Below are 27,850 nucleotides of genomic sequence, written 5' to 3' on the forward strand. Positions count from 1 at the left end.
ATATATATATATATATATATAATTTTCAGAATTATTCAACATTTAATTTTTTTCTCTTATTTTTTTTATAGATATTTTGGTGTATGGAAGTCGACAGAGATGGAAAATAGTAATGGAAAAATAGACTCCACCCCCTCCCCCGACAAAACAACCCAGTCAAATTACCGCCGACAAAAGGGTCCCGTCAAATGGGCTCCGATAATAATGAATCCCGAAATGAAAATATTTATCATGAATCAATAGCAACTCATAAATAAATTGAGCTTTTTACAGCAAAGTGCAACTAATTTTAAAATGTGATGTTTTATTGATGGAGGGATCCTACTGGAATGGATCATATTCAATGAGGCCCTTTCGCCGGGAAATTTAATCCCTACTCGAACTGTATTGACACAAGCCCTTTTCTCTAGGGCCAAAGTAAAGGGAGCCTATTTGTCGGGAGTCGTAATGACGGGAGCCGTTTTGTCGAGAGCCTACAAGATGGGAGCATATTTGTCGGGGGCCTAAATGACGGGCATTATTTGTCGCTGGCCCTTTTGACGGGGTCGATTTGACGGGGCTATTGTCGGGGCCGTTCTTTTTTCCGGTGCCCTTTTGTCACTGGCTGTTTTGACGCCGCACGGTAATACTCAGTATAATTTAACTTGTAGTAAGGAAAATAAACTATTGACGCTACGTCTTTACTTTCTAATTTTGAAATCTAAGTTGTTTTCTTTTACTTTCTCGTAAACGAAGAATAGTAAAAGTATTGTCATCGTGAATTAAATCAAATCTTCATGAGATGGAAAAACTCAGTTTTGCAGTTAGGTATGTATGTTTGTTTGTGTGCGTATGTGTGTGCGTGCATGTGTAAACGCGATAGCTTTTACCGTTTCAGGTTTTTGAAATTTTATTTGTAAGTATTAGACCCTATACGTAAATTTCTATCAACTTTTGACCAATTTACTGTAATAACCGTAATTTTTAAAACTGAAGTCTTAACAGTTATTTATACTGAAAATTCGGTTTAAAAAATTAACATAGAAATAGTGTGAGGTGTCTTCACTTTCTTAACCATCATCTCGTCATTTGTATTTACAAAAATCCAACATCCCCACCAGAAAGGTTTAGTCATTTATAGACGATCCCTAATGCACTACCAAATGTAATAGTCAGGTTTCAAAAGCAATTAGTAGCCAACCATACTTATATTTTTTTTAACAAGCCGATCGTTAATGATGAAATTCTGTCAATCTCTATTGCTCTTGTGGGACGGAGTGGTCTAGCGGTAGAGAGCTGGACTGCTAACCCGTAAGTCGCTAGTTATCTGGGTTCAAGTCAGTGGACCGTCCATCTTCATATGCTGAGGTCACAGAAACAAGTGAACTCTACTTCACTTGCCCTCTAGTCCGTCAGGTTTGAAAAGGGAACTTTTTTTTTTTACTATAGCTCTTTAAAAATGCATTGGCTGTTGCTTCTAATCATTTATCGCTATAACATAGTTACTTTCCCAAGTTTTAAAATTCTATTTAAATTTATTTAATTATTTAGAATGGCTTATTCACGATTTGAAAAATTGATATACATATATTCTTGCGTTGTTATTGGAGATACACTTATGAATGCACGAAGTCCACACAAAAATAGTACTTCAGCCCTCTACGCTTGTCTACTTTTAGCGCTGATTGCGCTGTTTGTTCGATTTCAATCCTTGCTAAAGAGTTAGGTTGTTAACAAAATAGTTTAGCATAAAGTTTTCTTTAAAAAGCTAAAAATCAATATATTGATTTATCGATTATTTTAAAATTACGGTGCCAGTGTTCAATGTGTTACTTATCTACGATAAGCTGGTCGTTACACAACATGGACACCAATTCAACGGTTCTAAAACTTTAGTCATTAACGTTACCCACTGATATCAAAATAATTTAACCTCTCATTTTATCGACGCATCTGTCAAAACATGACCTTGTAGACTCAGGAATCAAATTCCACTTCATCACAACAAACTTACTACGTGTCTCTGGAAGAAAGTACAGCATTATACCAAGAACCAGCCATTATTTCTATCAAAAGATATTGTGGCTTAACAGTTTACTAGCTCATACTATACATGCCAGTGGCGTAGCCAGGATCGTCTCATGGGGGGGGGGTTCAAATTTTTTCCCGCATTATAAATGTACATATCAGAAGCGTAGCACCCTCCCTCAAACTTTTGATTTGCAGCCCCCCCCCCTCAAAATTTTCATTTGCACCCCCCCCCCCTCAAACTTTCGATTTTGCACACCCCCCCCCCCCGCTAAACCTTTATGTATCTACCGAGGGGTATATGGGGGGGGGGGGGGCTTCTGACCCATAGGCAGCAGCATCTAGGAGCCGAGTCTTGTATTCAGTATTGCTGGCTTAAATAAAAATATCGTTTGCAGCTATTAGCTCTTCGAAATCCATTATAATCAGTGAGTGTCTGGGACACATAATTTGTGAATTTCTAGATATGGGCAGCCCAAATTATCTTGGACGCGGGGAATGTCGAAATAGTTGTCAAAACTGGTAATATTCAACCATTTCTTTTTTTTTTTAACCAACGGCATTTCCATTGAGGTTCAATGTGTGTAACCAATAGCCTTCACATTGTCGCCAAATTTATGCGATTAAAAGTAGTATCGAGTGGTAGAGCGGACGATTCCTATTCAAAGGTCTCGAGTTTGATTCCTGGGTTTCTTCAAGTCAAACGGCTGTAGTTCTATCAGCATTGACCGGATGTTCTACCAGCATTGACCGGATGAGCACGACACACTTCAAGTCAAACGGCTGGAGTTCTACCAGCATTGACCGGATGTTCTACCAGCATTGACCGGATGTTCTACCAGCATTGACCGGATGTTCTACCAGCATTGACCTGATGAGCACGAGAAACGAGTCGCGGAGAGTGAATGCGGATGGGACAGTGTTGACTGCAGATTCGTATACGGGCTCTAAGGAACAAATGAAATCTACTTCCTTTGCTTCTTTTCCTAATGATTATTTTTTTAAATTCGATGAATGTTTTGACAAGTATTAGTTGTTAAAGGTTGTTTAGCTTAATAGAGGAGTATCATACTTTTTCTTTACGCAGCATTCAAAGAATCACAATATGCAGAAACAGAAACATTTTTGTCATGGACACAACTTGTGCCTTCATCAACAAGACTAAACAAAAAAACTTAGTGAAATGCAAAAGTGCTAACAGTTTTAATGTTGCTTTTATTTCTGATCAAGTAAACAGCTTTCAAATCTTGCTTACTCGAGACTTGAAAATATATGTTACCAACTTTATAATTCAATATTATTCTCTATAAAAAGAAGTTAAGCATACATATAAATACTGGCCAATAACAAAAGTTTTACATGAGACAAATTATCAAACCATTTAGCACACATCTATTGCCATTATGTCAGCTATCTAAGAGTGTCCAGACAAACACACTGTGTAGGACAAAATGATGGTGAGTTGACACATAGAACCTCCCCTTGCAGATCTAAAGATCAGATGAAGTAGAGTTCATGTTTCTTGACCTCGCATTATGAAGGGATGGTGTGGTCAGCACTATGTCCAGTTGCCTTTACTTTCCCCAACATGAGTTAGGTACCCATTAGAGATGGGTGTACTCAGGGAAATCTTACAGCACTAAGTACGGACTGAGATCCAAATTCAAAACATTTGGGCTAGAGCCGAGTACTCTGTTATTTGACCACACCATCCCATGATTTGAGACACAACCTAACGGAATGTTTACAAGTTTATGGTGTATAAAAACATTGAGCATTGCACAAGTTTGTAAAACATACAAACTTTACATACAAACTTTTACCAATCTGTAACACTCAACAACAGCAAACCAAAAAAACAAGGCAAAAATAAACCTGATAAACCTGTTAGGAGCTCTTTGCTATAAGCACTTGCTCAGTAATTCATAACATTATCAAACCTAGTGACACTGTTAGTAAACCTCTGTGTCATTGTTATAACATGAACAAAAAGTCAAGGGACTTAGCTCTGTGTTCTAAAGACAATTTTAACTGTACAAGTTTCTTATCACTTGTTGACTCAAGTAAATGTTGACAATTGAAAAATTTGTAAATTAATAGATCTATTGAAAAAAAAAATGAAAGTTTTTTGGGATTTACAAAATGTCATGTTAAAAATATTTTTAAAATTTGGACTTCTGAGAGTCCTTGTATGAAACAATGTATCCATCCAAAGCTAAACTTCAAACAATAAGAGCACATAACTCTTCTCTGTGACAGCCAAGCTGGCATTGAGAAGGGAGGTAAGGAAAGACTGTGGTAATTTTTGTTGGGTTTTAAACACCCAGTGGTTGAAGCAATACATTTTCATCATTTAATTAATTGGCTTTTAAATTAAAACAATTAGATAAGATTTTATATTGAAAAGCAATAGTTTCTATTTAGATACATTACAATTTTTTAGAAAATCCAGTATAAATCATGAGTTTTATCATTACTGTTATACTGTACATTTATAAATTGTGTTATTAAAATTTGATATGCCTACTATGTACATTTGTAAAAGTAAGGCTTACATCAGATAAATACAAAATAAGAAATATGTACATTTAAATATTTTTACAATAAGGTTACACGTCTAGAAGTTACAAATTATCTGTTGTTAAAAAATATTTATAAAATGCCATTTTAAAAGCTATGATATTAAAAAAAAATAAGTTACTCAAACTGAACTCTTGATTTAACTTCCCTAGAATCAGTTCCTTGAATGGTGTCGTCAAGGCTGTTGTCTGGGGGATCTATGATCAGCACCTGTGTGCTCATCCTGTTCAAGAACCGCTCATACTCAACATCTGCGCCCCCGAGGTCACTGGCAGAGCTCCCCACCGTGGGTGACTTGAAGAGGCGGGTGATCTCCGTTATACTTTTCCCTTTAGTCTCAGGGACAAACATGTACGTGAAGATGAAAAACAAGGCCAGCATCACAGAGAAGGGGAGGAAGGAGTAGGTCAGGATGGCTTTCTGGTGAGGGAAGAAAACAAAACATTTTGAGGATATCATTATGGGACTGTGTTCTCTTGAAATACAGTCAAAGATTACTACATAAACTCTATTTCATCTAATCCATGGACTGCAAATGGTAATCAGCTTTCTTGAAGTTTAAGGACAAAACTTTGCTTACATATTTGTAGTTGAAAATAAAAGAGACTGTAGGAATACTAAACTGGTAAAGTAAGACTACAGAAATAAAAGAGATTGTAGGAATACTAAACTGGTAAAGTAAGACTACAGAAATAAAAGAGATTGTAGGAATACTAAACTGTTAAAGTAAGACTACAGAAATAAAAGAGATTGTAGGAATACTAAACTGGTAAAGTAAGACTACAGAAATAAAAGAGATTGTAGGAATACTAAACTGGTAAAGTAAGACTACAGAAATAAAAGAGACTGTAGGAATACTAAACTGTTAAAGTAAGACTACAGAAATGAAAGAGACTGTAGGAATACTAAACTGGTAAAGTAAGACTACAGAAATAAAAGAGATTGTAGGAATACTAAACTGGTAAAGTAAGACTACAGAAATAAAAGAGATTGTAGGAATACTAAACTGTTAAAGTAAGACTACAGAAATAAAAGAGACTGTAGGAATACTAAACTGGTAAAGTAAGACTACAGAAATATAAAAGAGACTGTAGGAATACTAAACTGTTAAAGTAAGACTACAGAAATGAAAGAGACTGTAGGAATACTAAACTGGTAAAGTAAGACTACAGAAATAAAAGAGATTGTAGGAATACTAAACTGGTAAAGTAAGACTACAGAAATAAAAGAGATTGTAGGAATACTAAACTGGTAAAGTAAGACTACAGAAATATAAAAGAGACTGTAGGAATACTAAACTGGTAAAGTAAGACTACAGAAATAAAAGAGACTGTAGGAATACTAAACTGGTAAAGTAAGACTACAGAAATAAAAGAGACTGTAGGATGACTAAACTGGTAAAGTAAGACTACAGAAATAAAAGAGATTGTAGGAATACTAAACTGGTAAAGTAAGACTACAGAAATAAAAGAGACTGTAGGATGACTAAACTGGTAATGTAAGACTACAGAAATGAAAGAGACTGTAGGAATACTAAACTGTTAAAGTAAGACTACAGAAATAAAAGAGACTGTAGGATAACTAAACTGTTAAAGTAAGACTACAGAAATAAAAGAGACTGTAGGATAACTAAACTGGTAAAGTAAGACTACAGAAATAAAAGAGATTGTAGGAATACTAAACTGGTAAAGTAAGACTACAGAAATAAAAGAGATTGTAGGAATATTAAACTGGTAAAGTAAGACTACAGAAATGAAAGAGACTGTAGGAATACTAAACTGGTAAAGTAAGACTACAGAAATAAAAGAGACTGTAGGAATACTAAACTGGTAAAGTAAGACTACAGAAATAAAAGATAGACTGTAGGAATACTAAACTGGTAAAGTAAGACTACAGAAATAAAAGAGACTAGGAATACTAAACTGGTAAAGTAAGACTACAGAAATAAAAGAGACTGTAGGAATACTAAACTGGTAAAGTAAGACTACAGAAATAAAAGAGATTGTAGGAATACTAAACTGGTAAAGTAAGACTACAGAAATAAAAGAGACTGTAGGAATACTAAACTGGTAAAGTAAGACTACAGAAATAAAAGAGACTGTAGGAATACTAAACTGGTAAAGTAAGACTACAGAAATAAAAGAGATTGTAGGAATACTAAACTGTTAAAGTAAGACTACAGAAATAAAAGAGATTGTAGGAATACTAAACTGGTAAAGTAAGACTACAGAAATAAAAGAGATTGTAGGAATACTAAACTGGTAAAGTAAGACTACAGAAATATAAAAGAGACTGTAGGAATACTAAACTGGTAAAGTAAGACTACAGAAATAAAAGAGACTGTAGGAATACTAAACTGGTAAAGTAAGACTACAGAAATAAAAGAGACTGTAGGATGACTAAACTGGTAAAGTAAGACTACAGAAATAAAAGAGATTGTAGGAATACTAAACTGGTAAAGTAAGACTACAGAAATATAAAAGAGACTGTAGGAATACTAAACTGGTAAAGTAAGACTACAGAAATAAAAGAGACTGTAGGAATACTAAACTGGTAAAGTAAGACTACAGAAATAAAAGAGACTGTAGGATGACTAAACTGGTAAAGTAAGACTACAGAAATAAAAGAGATTGTAGGAATACTAAACTGGTAAAGTAAGACTACAGAAATAAAAGAGACTGTAGGATGACTAAACTGGTAATGTAAGACTACAGAAATGAAAGAGACTGTAGGAATACTAAACTGTTAAAGTAAGACTACAGAAATAAAAGAGACTGTAGGATAACTAAACTGTTAAAGTAAGACTACAGAAATAAAAGAGACTGTAGGATAACTAAACTGGTAAAGTAAGACTACAGAAATAAAAGAGATTGTAGGAATACTAAACTGGTAAAGTAAGACTACAGAAATAAAAGAGATTGTAGGAATATTAAACTGGTAAAGTAAGACTACAGAAATGAAAGAGACTGTAGGAATACTAAACTGGTAAAGTAAGACTACAGAAATAAAAGAGACTGTAGGAATACTAAACTGGTAAAGTAAGACTACAGAAATAAAAGATAGACTGTAGGAATACTAAACTGGTAAAGTAAGACTACAGAAATAAAAGAGACTAGGAATACTAAACTGGTAAAGTAAGACTACAGAAATAAAAGAGACTGTAGGAATACTAAACTGGTAAAGTAAGACTACAGAAATAAAAGAGATTGTAGGAATACTAAACTGGTAAAGTAAGACTACAGAAATAAAAGAGACTGTAGGAATACTAAACTGGTAAAGTAAGACTACAGAAATAAAAGAGACTGTAGGAATACTAAACTGGTAAAGTAAGACTACAGAAATAAAAGAGATTGTAGGAATACTAAACTGTTAAAGTAAGACTACAGAAATGAAAGAGACTGTAGGAATACTAAACTGGTAAAGTAAGACAACAGAAATAAAAGAGATTGTAGGAATACTAAACTGTTAAAGTAAGACTACAGAAATAAAAGAGACTGTAGGAATACTAAACTGGTAAAGTAAGACTACAGAAATAAAAGAGATTGTAGGAATACTAAACTGGTAAAGTAAGACTACAGAAATAAAAGAGACTGTAGGATGACTAAACTGGTAAAGTAAGACTACAGAAATAAAAGAGATTGTAGGAATACTAAACTGTTAAAGTAAGACTACAGAAATGAAAGAGACTGTAGGAATACTAAACTGGTAAAGTAAGACTACAGAAATAAAAGAGATTGTAGGAATACTAAACTGGTAAAGTAAGACTACAGAAATAAAAGAGATTGTAGGAATACTAAACTGGTAAAGTAAGACTACAGAAATAAAAGAGATTGTAGGAATACTAAACTGTTAAAGTAAGACTACAGAAATAAAAGAGACTGTAGGAATACTAAACTGGTAAAGTAAGACTACAGAAATAAAAGAGATTGTAGGAATACTAAACTGGTAAAGTAAGACTACAGAAATAAAAGAGATTGTAGGAATATTAAACTGGTAAAGTAAGACTACAGAAATAAAAGAGAGACTGTGGGGTGACTAAACTGGTAAAGTAAGACTACAGAAATAAAAGAGAGACTGTGGGGTGACTAAACTGGTAAAGTAAGACTACAGAAATAAAAGAGAGACTGTAGGGTGACTAAACTGGTAAAGTAAGACTACAGAAATAAAAGAGATTGTAGGAATACTAAACTGGTAAAGTAAGACTACAGAAATATAAAAGAGACTGTAGGAATACTAAACTGGTAAAGTAAGACTACAGAAATAAAAGAGACTGTAGGATGACTAAACTGGTAAAGTAAGACTACAGAAATAAGATAGACTGTAGGATGACTAAACTGGTAAAGTAAGACTACAGAAATAAAAGAGACTGTAGGAATACTAAACTGGTAAAGTAAGACTACAGAAATAAAAGAGACTGTAGGAATACTAAACTGGTAAAGTAAGACTACAGAAATAAAAGAGACTGTAGGAATACTAAACTGGTAAAGTAAGACTACAGAAATAAAAGAGACTGTAGGAATACTAAACTGGTAAAGTAAGACTACAGAAATAAAAGAGACTGTAGGAATACTAAACTGGTAAAGTAAGACTACAGAAATAAAAGAGACTGTAGGAATACTAAACTGGTAAAGTAAGACTACAGAAATAAAAGAGACTGTAGGAATACTAAACTGGTAAAGTAAGACTACAGAAATAAAAGAGACTGTAGGAATACTAAACTGGTAAAGTAAGACTACAGAAATAAAAGAGACTGTAGGAATACTAAACTGGTAAAGTAAGACTACAGAAATAAAAGAGACTGTAGGATAACTAAACTGTTAAAGTAAGACTACAGAAATAAAAGAGACTGTAAGATGACTAAACTGGTAAAGTAAGACTACAGAAATAAAAGAGACTGTAGGAATACTAAACTGGTAAAGTAAGACTACAGAACTTAACACTGTACCAGCGCAGTCACTGACCTGGAGCACTGGGAAGACAATACCAACTGTAAAGTTACACAGCCAGTTGACCACCACAGACACACCAACAGCTGCTGTCCTGGGACTCTGTGTGAACAGCTCAGCCACCATAAACCATGGGATGGCACCTGGAGTGGAGAGTACAGGCTCTTCATAATGTCTGTTCATGTGGTTTGTTGATGTGGTCTGTTGATGTGATCTGTCATGTGGTCTGTTCATGTGGTCTGTTGATATGGTCTATTGATGTGATCTGTCATGTGGTCTGTTCATGTGGTCTATTGATATGGTCTATTGATGAGATCTGTCATGTGGTCTGTTCATGTGGTCTATTGATATGGTCTATTGATGTGATCTGTCATGTGGTCTGTTCATGTGGTCTATTGATATGGTCTATTGATGTGATCTGTCATGTGGTCTGTTCATGTGGTCTATTGATATGGTCTATTGATGTGATCTGTCATGTGGTCTGTTCATGTGGTCTATTGATATGGTCTATTGATGTGATCTGTCATGTGGTCTGTTCATGTGGTCTATTGATATGGTCTATTGATGTGATCTGTCATGTGGTCTGTTCATGTGGTCTATTGATATGGTCTATTGATGTGATCTGTCATGTGGTCTGTTCATGTGGTCTATTGATGTGATCTGTCATGTGGTCTGTTCATGTGGTCTATTGATATGGTCTATTGATGTGATATGTCATGTGGTCTGTTCATGTGGTCTATTGATATGGTCTATTGATGTGATCTGTCATGTGGTCTGTTCATGTGGTCTATTGATATGGTCTATTGATGTGATCTGTCATGTGGTCTGTTCATGTGGTCTATTGATATGGTCTATTGATGTGATCTGTCATGTGGTCTGTTCATGTGGTCTATTGATATGGTCTATTGATGTGATCTGTCATGTGGTCTGTTCATGTGGTCTATTGATATGGTCTATTGATGTGATCTGTCATGTGGTCTGTTCATGTGGTCTATTGATGTGATCTGTCATGTGGTCTTGTTCATGTGGTCTATGATGTGATCTGTCATGTGGTCTGTCCATGGTCTATTGATGTGGTCTATTGATGTGGTCTGTCCATGTGACCTGTCAATGTGGTCTATTTATCCTTTCACCTGTCTGTTTATACTGTTTTAGATGTGTATTTTAGCCTTTTTTAAATTTGATCTTATTTTATGATGAAAGTTTGTTCTATTGCTCTCTTAAAGCCCAGACCATTTAACATTGTGTGGTGTGTACCAGTTGTTTAACAAACTGTTAGGAAATAACTAACCTGGTCCAGTAGCGAAGAATACAATATAAATAATGACAGCAACGATACTGATGTATGACAGCCATGGTGTAGTTGTCTGTAAAAAAGAAGAATACAATATAAATAATGACAGCAACGATACTGATGTATGACAGCCATGAAGTAGTTGTCTGTAAAAAAAACAATTACTTAAACAGCTTATGTTGCATGACAGTAAACAGACAGTGTCAACAAACAATCTTCACTGACAGAAAGAAATTCATTTATTTGTCAATGTTAATAGCTTTGTTACTTGGTTGCTCAAACATAATTTGAACAGTTGAGATGTTTTTTAGCGCAATTTCCATTCTGGAGAATTGCGTTTATTAACCCGTCATTTCTGGGAATGGATGGATGTGTGTCCGCAGCTTTAAGTCGTATCTCCTCCTCAACAAAGCAATATCGATGACTAGTTCCAAAAGCAATTATGTTAAGCAAGTTACGAGGATGAGCATAGGCCATAAAAATTCCGGGTTTCTTTCATGGATTTCCCGGAAAAGCCAAAAAACCTCGAAAAAATGCAGTTTTTGGCCCATATCTCGGCAACCAGACCACTTAGCGACTTGAAACATGTACCAATCGATTCCTGCCATAATTTAGAACAATATTGCCGAAGAAAGTTTTCAAAAATATCCTTTCGTTCGGTCACAAAAAATTTTTTGAATTAATTAAAATTTGGACCGAATTAGTAGGCATTTTATGCAACCACATCACAAGCGTCATCACGTTCAATAGCTGCGCCATCACGTTCAATGGCTGCGACGTCATTTTCAGTAGCTGGGCGTGCAATGGTTTTTAGTCATGTAACTCTATTGTAAATAAAACATGTAAAGTACCGAAAAAAAATTAATAAAAAACGTTTTAATAACTAACCAATGGTTTTACTAAACCTGCTCTTGATTTACGCTACGACAGAGCTATTTTTAGATAACATAAGGAAATTGCGCTAAAATTGTCACTAGACTTTTTTTAATTACTTGTTTTAAATTATTTCACAATTTTTTTAAGATCTCAAAAAGTATAATAATCCATAATATCTATAGATCTATATCTCTGTATTGTTTTGGAATAGTTAAAATGAAAGAGAAGAATGAACTAGACATATGACATGGACTAGACAGATGACATGTACTAGACAGATGAAATGGACTAGACAGATGAAATGGACTAGACACATGACATGGACTAGACAGATGACATGGACTAGACAGATGACATGTACTAGACAGATGAAATGGACTAGACAGATGAAATGGACTAGACACATGACATGGACTAGACAGATGAAATGGACTAGACAGATGACATGGACTAGACAGATGACATGGACTAGACAGATGACATGTACTAGACAGATGAAATGGACTAGACAGATGACATGGACTAGACAGATGACATGGACTAGACAGATGACATGTACTAGACAGATGAAATGGACTAGACAGATGAAATGAACTAGACACATGACATGGACTAGACAGATGAAATGGACTAGACAGATGAAATGGACTAGACACATGACATGGACTAGACAGATGACATGGACTAGACAGATGACATGGACTAGACATATGACATGGACTAGACAGATGAAATGGACTAGACAGATGAAATGGACTAGACACATGACATGGACTAGACAGATGACATGGACTAGACAGATGACATGGACTAGACAGATGACATGAACTAGACAGATGACATGGACTAGTCAGCTGACATGGTCTACCTACATGCAATGTGAGACAGACGACGAGGACTACTGAGGAAATACACATGCCACCCAGGCCGATCATGTGGAGAGTCCTGCGGCCAGCTCGGTCCATTATAAGGGCTGATATAAAGGTCATCATGACATTGACTGCCCCAGTTCCTACGGTGGCATACTGGGCCTCATCCTTGGAGAGTTGAGCTGAGGCAAATATACTGGTTGAATAGTAAACCACCTAGAAGGATAGAGTTGGGTGTTTCAATAAAATATACTGGTTGAATAGTAAACCACCTAGAGGGATAGAGATGGGTGTTTCAATAAAATATACTGGTTGAATAGTAAACCACCTAGAGGGATAGAGTTGGGTGTTTCAATAAAATATACTGGTTGAATAGTAAACCACCTAGAGGGATAGAGATGGGTGTTTCAATAAAATATACTGGTTGAATAGTAAACCACCTAGAGGGATAGAGATGGGTGTTTCAATAAAATATACTGGTTGAATAGTAAACCACCTAGAGGGATAGAGATGGGTGTTTCAATAAAATATACTGGTTGAATAGTAAACCACCCAGAGGGATAGAGATGGGTGTTTCAATAAAATATACTGGTTGAATAGTAAACCACCTAGAGGAATAGAGTTGGGTGTTTCAATAAAATATACCAGCTAAATATTAAACCACATAGAAAAGTTGTAATCAGAAGAAAATGCCAAACATGTATATTTTGAACCCAGCCTTATTTCAAAGAGTTTGGTTTTTTAGCTTACTTTTTGTTACAATGAGAATGTCTTTTGGTGATGTTATCAGATCTTATTAAATTTTTATGGTGTACCTTGTTGATTATTTAAGTGAATAAATTTTTTTTTAGTTTGTATGTAAAATTAGGGTGTCAGATTTTTGGTTACACTCACAGCGTTGATGCCAGAAAACTGCTGGGACATTTGTAGCACAATGCAGATCACCAGCGGCCATCTTAGTTCATTGCTTCTCCAAAGATCCAACACATTAAACTGTAATCACAAAATCACAAATAAGTGGAATGTCTTATGAAAAAAATGAGTAGCAAAAAAACAATTTAAGACATTTTTTTCGTTTTTAAATTTAGTTTTGAATTGCTTAAAAAAACAATAAACTGAATGAATATGAATTGTATTTTGCTTTTCTCAAAATTGAAATTGATATTGCAAAAAATTATAAAAATTGCATTTCATTAATAACATTGATAAGGGGACAAAAAAACAGTTAAAAACAGTGGCAGCATAAGCTACACACCTACCTTTGGTGAGTTCCTAAGCTCTGCTCTTTCTTTTCTCATGGTCTCCATTTCATCAGAGACATTTGAAGATTTCCTCAGCCAACAAAGAGCTACATTTAAATAAGATATTTGTTAACTCTATCCTTGTCATGTGGGCAAGATTTGTTAAAAGTTAAAAGTTAGTTGTCAGATGACAGTATTATGTATCAATCTACACAGAATGACAGAAATGCAAGTCACCTTTTTCTGCTGCTTCATCATCTCCCTTGTTTACCAACAGATACTTAGGTGACTCTGGACACCAAGTCAAGGTCAACAGACTGTAGACTGCTGGGACTGCTGGAAAACCTGGAACAGGAAATGTAAAAATCCCTACAAGGATGGTGTCATTTCAGTTTGATGTTAAGACAAAGTTAGGCTGTGGTGTTGAGCTACATGAACATCCGTAATGGGTGCTATGTTTAGTAACTTCGCCAGCTAAGCTATTTTTACTAACACTAGAAAGGGGTGGGGAAAAAACATAAATTTTTAAAAATTACTGTTACCATTACTACAGCTATTACTTTTTAATGCAATAGCTGTTACTGTTAAAAATTACTACTTTTAAAGCAAACTAAAACTATTTTGGCTGGTAAAGTTTGTATGGTAAATAAAGTAAAACAAATCCTTAGTAAGCTACACTACATATATGGTGTCATTGAAATAAAAGCAGGTGTTTACAGGACTAACGCATCACATACAGCAATATTGATAATCATTTCGGTTGACAGACCGTTAGTGTAACTACACTATCATATAAAACGTTCATTAATGTAGCAAGATGCTTTAAGATGCAATTTCATTTTCAAATGAAAAGTATCAACATACCCACGAGAATGGGCCAATATTCTTCTGTACCAAGTATAAGTATCAACATACCCACAAGAATGGGCCAATAGTCTTCTGTACCAAGTATAAGTATCAACATACCCACGAGAATGGGCCAATATTCTTCTGTACCAAGTATAAGTATCAACATACCCACAAGAATGGGCCAATAGTCTTCTGTACCAAGTATAAGTATCAACATACCCACGAGAATGGGCCAATATTCTTCTGTACCAAGTATAAGTATCAACATACCCACGAGAATGGGCCAATAGTCTTCTGTACCAAGTATAAGTATCAACATACCCACAAGAATGGGCCAATAGTCTTCTGTACCAAGTATAAGTATCAACATACCCACAAGAATGGGCCAATATTCCTCTGTACCAAGTATAAGTATCAACATACCCACGAGAATGGGCCAATATTCCTCTGTACCAAGTATAAGTATCAACATACCCACGAGAATGGGCCAATAGTCTTCTGTACCAAGTATAAGTATCAACATACCCACGAGAATGGGCCAATAGTCTTCTGTACCAAGTATAAGTATCAACATACCCACGAGAATGGGCCAATAGTCCTCTGTACCAAGTATGTTTCCCAGGCCAAGGACCTGACCCATTAAAACGCCTAACGTGATTGACAGTTGATTGCAAGTACCGCAGAATCCCCTGAGAGAAACTGGAGAGATTTCAGCCAAGTACAAAGGTGCAACAGCTGAAGTCAAACCTAGGGAATAAGTAAACAAGGCTCATAATCGTTCATCTCAATATGTTTACACATTGACATTTTCAACCACAAAATTCATGATATTATTTTTTTCTTAACTAATACTATCCACGCTTTTATTCATAAGATATTATTAAAACTTTTATTTTTTAATAACAGCATACCACAACATACTCCAGCAACCACTCGTCCAGCAATCAACATTTCATAAGATCCAGCGAGTTTACTACATCCTTGTAGCCCAGCACACAAGAATGCTAAGGCATTGTTCATCAGCAACGTATTCTTCCTGTTGAAAAAACCAGGCTTTTATAAAAAAGATAAAAGAAGCAAGTTACCAGGCATACACTAGTGTAGTGTTGCTTCTAATGTACGTGCAGTGAGAAACTTTTACCTGCCATATCTTCCAGCAAAAAAAGCAGCAGAAACACCACCAAGCATACCTCCAACACAAAAGAATGCTACAGTCACTGCCCATAAGAGAGTGAGTAAAGCATCAGGTATGTTTTCCCCATGTCTATCCACATAGGTCTTGTTGTAGAAACTTTTGATAACCTAGGACAAGAAGAAAATTAAACATTTTTATAAATAATATTTTTATTTGCTATTACAGATTTTTAATGTGTAAAATTTGTTTTATTAAAACAGTTCTAAATTTTCAAATTTGTTTTTTTTTTTAATAAGGGAAAAATAAAACATGAACAGAGTTTCTTTCAGGTCATTTCTCCGGGGCACGCGACCCACCTACCTTATTTCTGAGCAATTTCACCACCCAAACAAAATAGAAAAAATGTATAATTTATTTAGAAAAAATGTTTTAACGCAAACATTTAAAATTGTAAAGTAATACTTCACATACAGGGATGGCATGGTTGAATGGTCGTGACATGTCCCAGAGTCCTCCCAAATCTGATGGGGACCTGACGTATACTAGGGAAAATAAAGGCGGTTGGGCATAGTGTGGATAACACTATCACTATCACTATATTTCTTGTATGATGCTATGTAAGTAGGCCTATAATTTTTAGTTATATATTTGTACTATTAAAGGAACAGCTTTGTTGTTTCTATACCACTCTCGACCCTTCTTGAACTCAAAAGTTAAATTTTAACTCTGTTTATAAAGTGTGGATAACACTATCACTACGTATGGCGAGTCATAGATACAAGTGAATTGTACTTCACCTGCCATATGGGTCGCAGGGTTCAAAACAGAGCTTTACTTAATTATTATTTTACATGCACAATAGGAAAATAAAAAATATTTTACCTCTTCTGGAGCATTTAAAATTGATGTATTTAGACCAATCTGCAAAGGACTTCCTAAAATACAAGCAATTATAGCTAATGCTAGATGTGATCTTGATGGCTACAGATAGAGAAAAAAAAGCAAGCACTTAAGTATGAGTTTTACTAATACTTTTAATTAAAGGAATAGTTTAAGTTTATTATTAATTAAGTGTCTATAGTCATTAAGTTAAGAGGTGGGGGTAAAATGCGAGACATGAAATGTGAAAAGATGAATCTGTACAATAAGAAGAGAAAAGTATGCAGAAACCATACACTTGATTTGTGAAAGATGCTATATTATAAATTTAGTTTCTGATAGTACGCATGTATATACTACCGTCTTTTATCATAGTTTAATGAAAGGCTAGGCTACTCAATATGAAATCTCAAAAATATAGATGTGCTACTATGCTAAAAGAAGCCTAATGTGTCTACTGAATGAGGTAAGTATTTGAATGTGTTTATTTAAATGTAGATCCCATTAGCCTAAAAATATTTGGAAACACATTTTAGTTATATTGTAAGTACAGCTAGGTATTAATATTATAATATAATGCATATATATATATATATATATATATATATATATATATATATATATATATATATATATATATATATATATATATATATATATATATATATATATATATATATTCTGGCAGTCCTTCAACTATTAGTGTTATTGGACTATTTATAACTTGTATTTTAAGGATTTATTATACTGAGCCAGATGCACTCGATGATTTAAGTGTTGCTAATATAGGTAACTGTTAGGACAATATTTCAAGTCATCCCTCTGAATCCCGGACAGAACGTCCATTCCGCGCCCCCCCCCCCCCCCCCATCCCGGCATGGCCTCAACCAACGGGTGGGCTTGTTAGATTGTGTTAAATATAAACTCAAAACAATAATATAAACAATCTCCTTTCAGTCGGTCAGGCCACATACCACGCACACACAGGATTGTGTGCTGTGCCTTAAACAAAACAACCTCTCTCCATTCATTATCATTAGCGATATTTAATTAGTTAATTAACTAATTTATTTAACACTGAGATTGTGCATTTCTTGTATGATGCTATGTCAGTAAGCCTATAATTTTTAGTTATATATTTGAACTATTAAAGGAACAGCTTTGTTGTTTCTATACCACTCTCGACCCTTCTTGAACTCAAAAGTTAAATTTTAACTCTGTTTATAAAGAAATGAAGTATGCTGTGAGGGGGCGAGGGGTAGGGTATATACCCATTGAACTAAAAAATCCACTGTAGTATGTTGTTGACACATGCGGGAAAACTATTTTTTTCAGTCAAGAAAAAGGACCTGTAATGGTATTGTCACAAAGTCGAGTTTAACAAGTGATGCTTCTTAGTTGTTAGGTCTATTGACAATTGTCATGCACTTGCTTGGCACTGCGAGTCATGTCAAGTTCAGATTACATCAGTGAACTATTGGAATGCTGTCGTGCACTAAGTAAAAGCTGTATACTATTTAATAACCCCAAATGAGCAACAACTATCAAATTTAGTGCCTGGTTAGTTATAAATAGATCTCTAGTTTTTATTGGTATTATTTAAATTAGAAAATAATTAGGCCTAAAATTAAAATTAATAAGTTTAGTACTCGATTTGATAGGTTTTTTTGCTATTTTTTTACTATTTTTAGTCGTAGATAGTGGGATAGTGTAGTGTAGTATGTAGCATTTGAACAAAGGGAGATCTTCATAGAAAAACCTTACCAGAGCTCTTGACAGATTTTTAAAACTTTGTTTTTACCACTGTCTCTTATTAATTTTAAATTAATATCATATTAATTTCCAATACTCTAACCACATTTTCTTTCATTTTTACGTTTTAAAAAAATAATTTGAAAACAACATCAATATATATAATTCTCTTCATGGAGACCATAGAAAACACCAAGCTGTAAGCGCACCTAGCAGCCCCCCTCTTCCTCTCAAGGCATATCCCTACCACCCCCACATGGTCTGGTGAACTGTGGTTCACGCTAAATGTTTACAATTGTATAGCCGGGTTTAATGATGGCTATTAGGGACAGATAATTTAGTTTGAAACAATTTTAAACTTAGGGGAGGTTACTAAGATGAGGCTGCTTTCACTGGGGGGGAGGGGTGTAGGGTAGGGGTTGGGGGAAAGGAGGGGGGGGGAGGTGGGGCATTATAGTCTTTAACGACCTACTGATAGTGTTTTAAAGCAAATATTTTCAGTGGCAGCATTGGTACTGTAGAATTCACTAATTATGAATTACTGAAAAGTAGAAAATAAAACAACCAAATAGCGGCATATGATACACCGCGGGTCGGCTCGTATGTTCTAAATCCAATTTTTTTTAATATATAAACACTTGCCTGCACAAAAATCTATACAAAATGACTTAAAAAACCACTTATCACAGCATACTGCCAATATGTTCAAATAAGCAGGTAGACAGGGAAGCTGTTACTCCTACTGATGTGGTACAACTTAACAGTTAGCTTAATAAACTTATACAAGAATTTAAGGTTTTTCTATTGATTAGTTGTACCAAAATATCAATAGGGCTTGATAAAGACCCTAGTATATTAAAGTAGTGGGTGTGGGGAAATTGCGAGACGCGAAAAGCGAAATGGCGAGGCGGGAAAATGCGAGAAGGTAATGCGAGACATACCTGCGGAATTATGGGTAAATAGCGAGACACTTTTTGCGAAAAAAGTTTTTTCCTTTTTTTCCATCTTTATGTATTTAAATTATTATTTTTTTTGTTTTAAAATAAACAAGCATTTAGCCATACCCTTTAACACGAGTGTTGTATGTTGTTATTTTTTATCTAGATACTAAGAAGATAGATAGATCTATATCTAGATCTATCTATTTAAAAATCCTAACATCGTTGCTGTGCTACTGTCATCACACGCTCTTGTTAGCGAGAGGAAAATCCCGTCTCAGTCGGCATTAATTTAAAAATCTAGCCCGCTCATGTTTATACAAACGTGAGCTGTGTCATTGTGAATTGGTATAATCTTGTCAGCAGGAGAGATATTTTGCAACATCTATTTATGGATTTTTGTACTTGCAAAAAGTGTAAAAGTATAAACAATTCTAAAAAGTGCAATTTATTTTTTTATTAAGTAATTTTAATTACAACCAAAATCTTCTGAAACAGTCCTCAAACACACCTCGTGACACCATCTTTCACACATAGTACACCCAGCCCAGTTCATTAGACTCCCATTTATACATTTTTCATTTGCTACTTCTTCCAATCCACATTCACAACATTTCACATTCTCATCACAGTTGACCTTCTCGTTCATCCCACAAACAACACTGGCATCCATGTTCTCATCATCATCATCATCCGCACGCTCAACATCTGTTTTCCGTTTTTTATAATTTGTATTTTTTATCATTTCTGTAATTTTGGCAATGTCTTGCTCATTGTTGTCACCAGCAGTTGAGTTTTTTTAAAACATCGATATTTTCCCAAAATCTTGTCTAATTTTGGTCAAAATAGAGCATTTTAATCAATTCCTATTACAATGTATTAAAACAGTTTTCTAAAACGCGAAAAAACGTCTAAAATTCCTTTTCTAACATTGCTTTTTTATAGTGGGACTTCACATCTAACCCCCCCTCCTCCCCCTCATCACACATCGTCATAAAATTACAGACCCCCCCCCCTACGAGTGTGACGTCATTTATGGAAGACCCCAAATAACACCACCACCAAAACCAAAAAAATTCAGATAAGTTCAACTTGGTTTTAAAAGCATTTGAAGTAGGCCCATAGCTTACGATATAGCACGAGCAACTGATAATATCGGTGACGTCACTTTATTTTGTTGTATCCAAATGATGTAGGCATTTCCTTGTGCTTAGATTTATATGGTAAAAAAAGCTAGAAAAAAATCGTAGGCGGCGGCTATAATACAAAATTTCTATGCAACAATAGAAAATATGTTTGCGGCGGCAGCGGATCCGGGCATGGCGATCTTCAAAGACGGTAAATCATGCGGCCTCAGCGTTCCACACAAAAGACAGAAGTTGATCTATCGTCTGCGGTATTTCCGTCGGTTTCGAACAAGGCGGTATTCTAAGTCGACACAAAAGATGGGGGGAGTTGACAAATCCTCAGTATGTCTAGCGACGGAAAAATCGGAAGTTTTAACAATGTAAACGAAACGTCTTTGAAGTCTGGACCAAATACCACCTAAAATCGGGTGCGGTAAATTTTTCGCAGAAGTCTTCGCATTTCAACACCACCCAGCGTAAGTATCGGCTTGTGGTAAAATGCGAGACAAAAAAGTCACGTGACCGACCGTTTTCGCGCCCTTCTCGCATTTTCCCGCCTCGCCATTTCGCTTTTCGCGTCTCGCAATTTCCCCACACCCTAAAGTAGTTTCCCTTTTGGACCTGTCAATCCATCATCCATATAGCAGCTGAAGTAGAGTTTATCTGTTTCCTGACTACTCAGTCTACTGCACATGAAGTGATGGTGTGGTTAGCTCTCTTTACTTTCCATTACATAGGTCAAGTAGTCATCAAAGCTTGGTGGTTGCTGCATGCTGCACAGACAGACCCGTTTGAGATCTGAGCTTAAGAGTAGTTGAGTGCTCTACCACACCATCCCTAGTAGTTACTAGTAGTTGTATTTCTTCAGTACTAGTTACTATATTCTAGTACTAGACTCTCTACTCTCTAGTCTAGTACTAGTAGTAACGTTACGTAGAATACGTAGTACTACTGAGTAGTAGTTCGATAGGGTTGTCACCTCGTTCATGTCCATTAGCAATCTTTTAAAGTGACTACTTTATTTACTTATTACACAAATTATTGCACCTTTTCATTATCTGCAACGTATGTTGTATTTTCCGAAACTTCTCGGCTGTAATTTTGTTTCACAGAAACATTTGAACTATGTCCAGCAGTAAGAAGAGGTACAGTATCATCTTCAGCCATTTTTTCTATCACGTGACGGCAATGTGACACTATTTATAGTTTAATTTATGGATCTAGTTTTAATTTATTTTTAAAAATCTAGTGGTTAAAAAACAAACCTTAAGCTATATTTTCACAAACAAATCTAGACGTCTACATTTTATTTATAGACTCTAGATTTAGGCTTAATACGGTTTTTTAAAATTTAACAAGTGGTATCAAAATCTAGATCTAGATTTTAGCGATCGTTTTATTTCGTAGATTAGCAAATTAATCGGAAATTTGCTAAGAAGTAGCTCTTCAAGTAACTCTTTTATTTACAAAATGGCTGCGCAATCTCAACAACAATCTGGTACTAGTGATAATCAAGAAGAGGATGCATCCGAGTTACAATTTCCAAAAGGTCGAATTTTTTTTTTAAATTAGAAAATGAAAAATAAAACTAGAGTTTGTAGATCTACTAGTCTAATCTCTAGTTAAAGTCTAGTAGATATATAATTTAGAGATCTAGAAAAGGCCGCACTACATACGAGTCTGGCGCGTTGCTTAGATGGCTGGATTGACCTCTGACCCTGAAACGTCACGCGTCGTTTTTAGACGGTTTTTACGTTTATTTTAGGGGTCCCATCCACGACAAATGAAAAAACTGTTAATCTCGCAAATTCTCATCATTATTTTAATGCAGAATGCTAATAAAATGGATAATATGCCTTAGAATGCCAGAAAAAATCGAGAGATTTGTTGTTGTAAATAATGAGAGGATTTCTAGTAGAGCGCTCTCCGTAAAAACTGAACCGCCGCTAAAAACGACCGACCTCCGGGGAAAACGGCCCGACCTCCTCTAAATTAATATATAATTGAGATATTTACCTTGTATATTTACATAATTATTGATTCTGGCTTCCAAAATCTTATCCCAAAATGAGGTACCCACGCTGACATTTCTATCCGCTATTTTTAGTATCATGACGTCATTGCTACGCTAGTTGCCAGACTGAAACAACTAGTTTTTGTTTTTTACGGAATGAACTGTTAAGTCTAGTATTTTAATTATAATTCAATTGTAGCATGTGTGGAAAAAGTAAAATTATGGACATTATTGTTGTATTAGTAATTTTATTAGTATATTGATTTTTTCTTCACTGTGGGCCGACAGTTGCTGCATTCATGACCGGTGGTTAACCTCGTCAACGCTGCGTGGCCTATTCGTTTATATAATCAGTGATGCTCGTTCAGTGGCCTTTTTCAGAGCTAGGCCTAATTACGGGTGATTTTTAGACTTAATTGATCGGCCGTTAGCCCTTTTCATTGCTGCGTATTTTAAAAAAAAATGCTCGTTCAGCTGCCTTTTTTTTTTGGCGCTAAATAATCTGTTTACGGGCATTTTACGCGTTTATTTATTTATTTTTTTAAGCTAGACGTAGATCTAGTTAAATTTTTTTTTTATACAGCTGGCTGTCTAGCATGCCTGATATGTGAACTTTAAAAAAAAATGACCGAACTTTAAAAAAAAAAATGACCAGAAGTAGGGAAGTAGGTCTGTTATTCAATTTGCTTGAAGAAGGGGGGGGGGGGGAAGAGAGAGAGAAGTGAAGACACCGACCATCTCGTGTACGCGTGTTCATTCTATGACGTGTACTATAGGTCACGGTGACCCCGCGACCGTGGTGGGACTTTTCATCCACAGGATAGTAAACATAAGCAAGCAATCACGCGAGTGACGATGTTTGGAGATTTTATTTTTAAAAAAAAAATCACATACGTCATGTTTTCAAGATGAAAAAAAATGTAATGTAAAAAAAAAAGGGGACACTAATACCATGTATGAACCTCAGCTGCCACACTGTTGACTCAATATAATGTGATTGAGTGTAAAATGTATTTGTATTTATAAACTATCTTAGCAATTACTATCATATTATTTTATGCATATTTATTATTTGAAATAAAAATATTTATTATGGTCATTTGATTTATGCAGGTGTTCATTACTTCATAAAATGGTATGAATAACATGTAGAGTAGAATTTAATAAATAATAAAATAACTAGATCTAGTTTTATTATCAACCAGTTGCTTTTTGTTATTTTCCGGTGAGTAAATAACCTAAGCTGACGCAATTACCATGGCGGGAATTAAAAGCTCGTGGACACAAGTCCACGACGTAATGTTATGCCGGTCGAGGGGATAAAACGCGGTTTTGTCTTTCATTTTCCAATATCGGAAAAATTTCAAATTCTCTCTTTTCTCGTCAACCGAGTAAGCTAGATATTTAAATGTGGTGTCAAATGTTCTCTTAAGGGGTAAGGAAGTTAATGGTGTATTTGAAATAACAGAATATTTTATTTTAAAAAATCCATAATTCAACCTACTACATACTACTAGTATACATACATAGTAGTCCGGCTCTTTGCTGAGATGGCAGGATAACCTCTGACACTGAAACGTCACGCGTCGTTATTTTCGGGGGTTTTTTTTTTTTCGTTTTTAGGGGTCCTATACACGTCAAATGAAAAAAACTGCTAATCTCGCAAAGTATTTCTCGCTAACTTGGAGGCGTGGTCGGTTGCTAACAACAATATGGCGTCCGGACCGTACGCTTGACTTCCGACAAATTCCAGAGACCTTCTACTAATTAGTTTTTAAAATGTTTACCATGCGCAAAATGGCGGGACTTTCACGTTATAACAACAAGCTATAGGTGGCAGGGCTATATATGCCAGAAAAGCATTTTAAAATTTGCGTTGGAGAATGAAGGCTAAATTTAAAAGTTGGCTTCATCAAAAATACTAGAACTTTTTAAATATCGATTTCCATATTACAAAATTGATTTCCATAGTAAAGCATTATTAGTTTTATCAGTCTATGAAAAAATAAATCAAATATCGTCAACCCTTTTTTTATAAGACCAGCCACAAAAATGACAACCAAATTTTTTTTTAAAAATAAACCACGTGACCACTATTTGGAGATCACTAGTGAGGAACTCTTGTGCATGGCCACTTAAAAAGTCTAACCTGATTTGTGGTTTTCTTTACCTTCAAGGGTTAGAAGAGTTGTCATGGAGAGATGTGTTGGACATGGCAGTGATTGACAATAAATATTAAATTAAGTAATTTAGTTTAAAAAGAACTAAAAACTCCAAAGTTAGTGCCTAATGGATTAAATATGGATGTCTATTATTCAGTGGTCATGTTTAAATTGATAATTGCGTAAATTCTAGATTTAGTGAGAAAAACTATTAATTCTTATCATTATTTTAATGCGAGATGATAAATAAATAGACGCCATGCCTTAAAATGGCCGAAAAATTCACGAGATATATGGTTTTCATTAATACACATTACTTGTCAAGTACTCTTGGAATAAAACTGAACTGCCGCCTTAAACGGCCGGGTACACTGTCGAAACCCCCTGGTACAAAAGTAGTAATATATAGTATAGGCCTAACTGAGATAGGCCTATTTATATTATTATAATGATTAATTATAGTTGTGTTGATTCCCCTTTTTTATATCGAATTTCCATATGAGGTACCCATGCAGACATTTCTGTCAGCTATTTTTAGTATCGTTACGTCATTGTTACGCTAGTTGCCTGACAGAGGAATGAACTGTTAAGTCTAGTATTTTAATTATAATTTGATTGTAGCATGTGTAGAAAAAATAAAATTATGGGGATTATTATTGTATTAGTAAATGTTTTAGTATATTGATTTTTTTCTTCACTGTGGGCCGACAGTAGCTGCATTGAATTTAATTCGTGACCAGTGGTTAACCTCGTCAACGCTGAGTAGCCTGTTCGTCTATATAATTTGCATGAAATGTCTAGTATTTCTAATGATGCTTGTTCAGTGGCCTTTTTCAGAGCTAGACCTAATTACGGGTGATTTTTAGACTTATTTGATCGGTCTTTGTCATTGCTGCGTATTTTATCTAGAGCATAGAACAAATTTACCAGGATTGATCAAGTTTAAAAAAAATTTAGGCTAATGAGTGGGTGTGGTGGATTTCAATGATACATGATTTGACCTTAGTTCTTATGTGAAACCCACTCCAATTATTGCAGTTATAATCTTAAAAAACTGATGATGTATGAGATGGGATTATGTAATTTAAAATTACTGAATGTTATATCAAGATTTTTAGAATAGGAAATGGCCTATGAATGAATCCAAATAAAACTTTCATTTCAGAATTTGAAAATGCAGAAACATTGCTGATATCAGAAGTACAAATGTTGTTAGACCACAGGTATGATTTCATATTGTAGTGTTGGTTCAGTATTGTATCACTGTTGCATAACTAAATCAACAGGTATACAAAGTTAAACAAGGTGTTTATTTTTGGGTACTTTCTTCATACCTAGATCTATCATCTAGTAGTGTAGCTAGATTGCAGATGATGTTTCAACCCCAAACCTTAATCTTATCTTTGAGTTTAAAGCTAAAATGTTTTTAACATTTATATGTTTGGCTTGTTAATGATTAATGTATTTTTTTTTTCCTTCTCTTCATTTTTCTTTGTTATGGTCAAAGTTGGAATAGTAGTTGCTAAACCGCAGTGCAACAGTATATTTAGTTAATACCATTGTTACTTTAGATTATTCTTGAGGGTACCTTTCCAGCTTTAAGTATAACTGAGCAATTACTCTTGTTACCTGTTGTCTGTTGTTGTTTGTTTTCTATTAGAAAAAAACAAAATGAAAGCGCTGAAGAAGAGCAAGAGCAATCTGAAGTGTTCACAAAGACTTTGAATTATTGTGAGAGGTTCAGCAAATTTAAAAACAGGGAAACGATTGCATCCGTAAGAAGGTAGTCATTTTGACAAAGCTTTTAGTACATTATAACATAAAGGAAAAAAATTATTTATGCTTTCAAATTAATCTAAAGTATCAATTTTTTTATTCAATTAATAGCAAACATACTTACTGAGATCTGTTTGTAAAACTTTAGTGTTTATTTATTCTAAAATTGTAGTGATTTTTTTTAATTTTACCTCGCCAGTTTGTTGATGCAGAAAAAACTCCATAAATTTGAACTGGCAGCTTTAGCAAATCTTTGTCCAGAAACAGCTGAAGAAGTAAAATCATTGATACCTAGGTATGGTTATTTTTAAAGATAACACTAAGTCTTAGTAATTTTATGTCCTGATAGAATTTTACTTAACAGTTGAAAGATTAATTTTTGTAGGATCAGATCTGTATACTTAATTTCATTTACACTAAATTCATGGCTGTATAACTTAGTGTAAGTATAAAAGTAAAGTTCCTTTTTCGACCCTCACGGGCAAGTCAGTTTGTGCTCGTGCTTTCTGGAGAAAGTCAAAAAGAAACTTTTAGACCAAATGTGGTAGAATTGTACTGTCGAGATGGATTTTTAATTAGAAAGTCAGTAAATTTTAGGTTAAAACTTTTAAGACATAGTTGTAAATACTTTGTGTACTTGAATACTTCAATATCTTTTGCGTATTTAGAAATTTTAAAAATGCTTGTTTATAATTTCTATTGTTTTGGAGAACCCAGGAGTTATTAATCTAAAATTATATAGGGAAGATAAGCATAAAAGCAAAATAATTTTTTCACTAGCCAGCATTGAAGTTGGTTGTGGCACTGTTTTCTACTAGGGCCTATCTTGTACTGATCTATCAGGGTTGTGCTGATTAAGGAAGTAGGGAAGAGCAAAAATTGATAGACAGTCCTTCCTGTTAGGTACCTTTTTGGTGTACCTTACATCTAGTCTGGCAATTCAGCTAAAAACATATTGCTGATCTTTAAATTGAAAACCTTCAGCTTAGAGAAACATAAATGATACATGAGTAGTAAAACTAGAACAGTATTTTGTATAAAATCACAGCTAATAGTCTTAGTCTTCAGATCCTTGCAGATTTAAAGGCTATTTAGACCTAGTGGTTGTTGTCTTAAAATATTTAATAGCTTGTTTGTTTTTTATTTTTGATATGTTTTTTTCAATTTTAGTTTGGAGGCAAGGTTTGAAGATGATGAGCTGCAGCAGATTTTGGATGATATAAAAACTAAAAGAAGTTTTCAGTATTAAAGTTTGTGTGCTTGATCAAATGTGTAAATGGGAACCAAAACATGGTTTTAATAGTTTTATCATTGCCAATTATGTCATTATTTTTTAATAAACTCTTTTTGCTTACTTATTATTCTATAGCTTGATTATATATTTAAGTGTTGTAAACTGTCAACT

At 34.6% G+C, this 27,850-nt stretch overlaps 2 protein-coding genes across 2 annotated transcripts; one reads left to right on the forward strand and one right to left on the reverse strand.

Annotated features, from left to right (window-relative positions):
* Positions 1–3,222: 3,222 nt before the first annotated feature.
* On the reverse strand, positions 3,223–21,692 carry LOC131947209 (solute carrier family 2, facilitated glucose transporter member 1). The gene is made up of 12 exons (XM_059308357.1): positions 21,541–21,692; positions 16,680–16,778; positions 15,804–15,964; positions 15,574–15,698; positions 15,239–15,409; positions 14,051–14,158; positions 13,832–13,920; positions 13,467–13,565; positions 12,576–12,788; positions 10,825–10,900; positions 9,549–9,676; positions 3,223–5,007 (listed from the first exon to the last, which is right to left on the reverse strand). The coding sequence occupies exons 1-12, from the start codon at positions 21,658–21,660 to the stop codon at positions 4,705–4,707; spliced, it is 1,692 nt and encodes a 563-aa protein (XP_059164340.1). The 5' UTR covers positions 21,661–21,692; the 3' UTR covers positions 3,223–4,704.
* Positions 21,693–21,879: 187 nt separating this feature from the next.
* Positions 21,880–27,781, forward strand: LOC131947208 (DNA-directed RNA polymerase II subunit RPB4-like). Its single transcript, XM_059308356.1, has 5 exons — positions 21,880–22,042; positions 25,835–25,892; positions 26,330–26,452; positions 26,645–26,740; positions 27,616–27,781. The coding sequence occupies exons 1-5, from the start codon at positions 21,964–21,966 to the stop codon at positions 27,692–27,694; spliced, it is 435 nt and encodes a 144-aa protein (XP_059164339.1). The 5' UTR covers positions 21,880–21,963; the 3' UTR covers positions 27,695–27,781.
* Positions 27,782–27,850: the final 69 nt, after the last annotated feature.

The sequence above is a fragment of the Physella acuta genome, unplaced genomic scaffold (assembly GCF_028476545.2).
Source record: "Physella acuta isolate Inbredline_101_S28 unplaced genomic scaffold, ASM2847654v3 ptg000589l, whole genome shotgun sequence".
Classification (NCBI taxonomy): Eukaryota; Metazoa; Mollusca; class Gastropoda; family Physidae; genus Physella; species Physella acuta.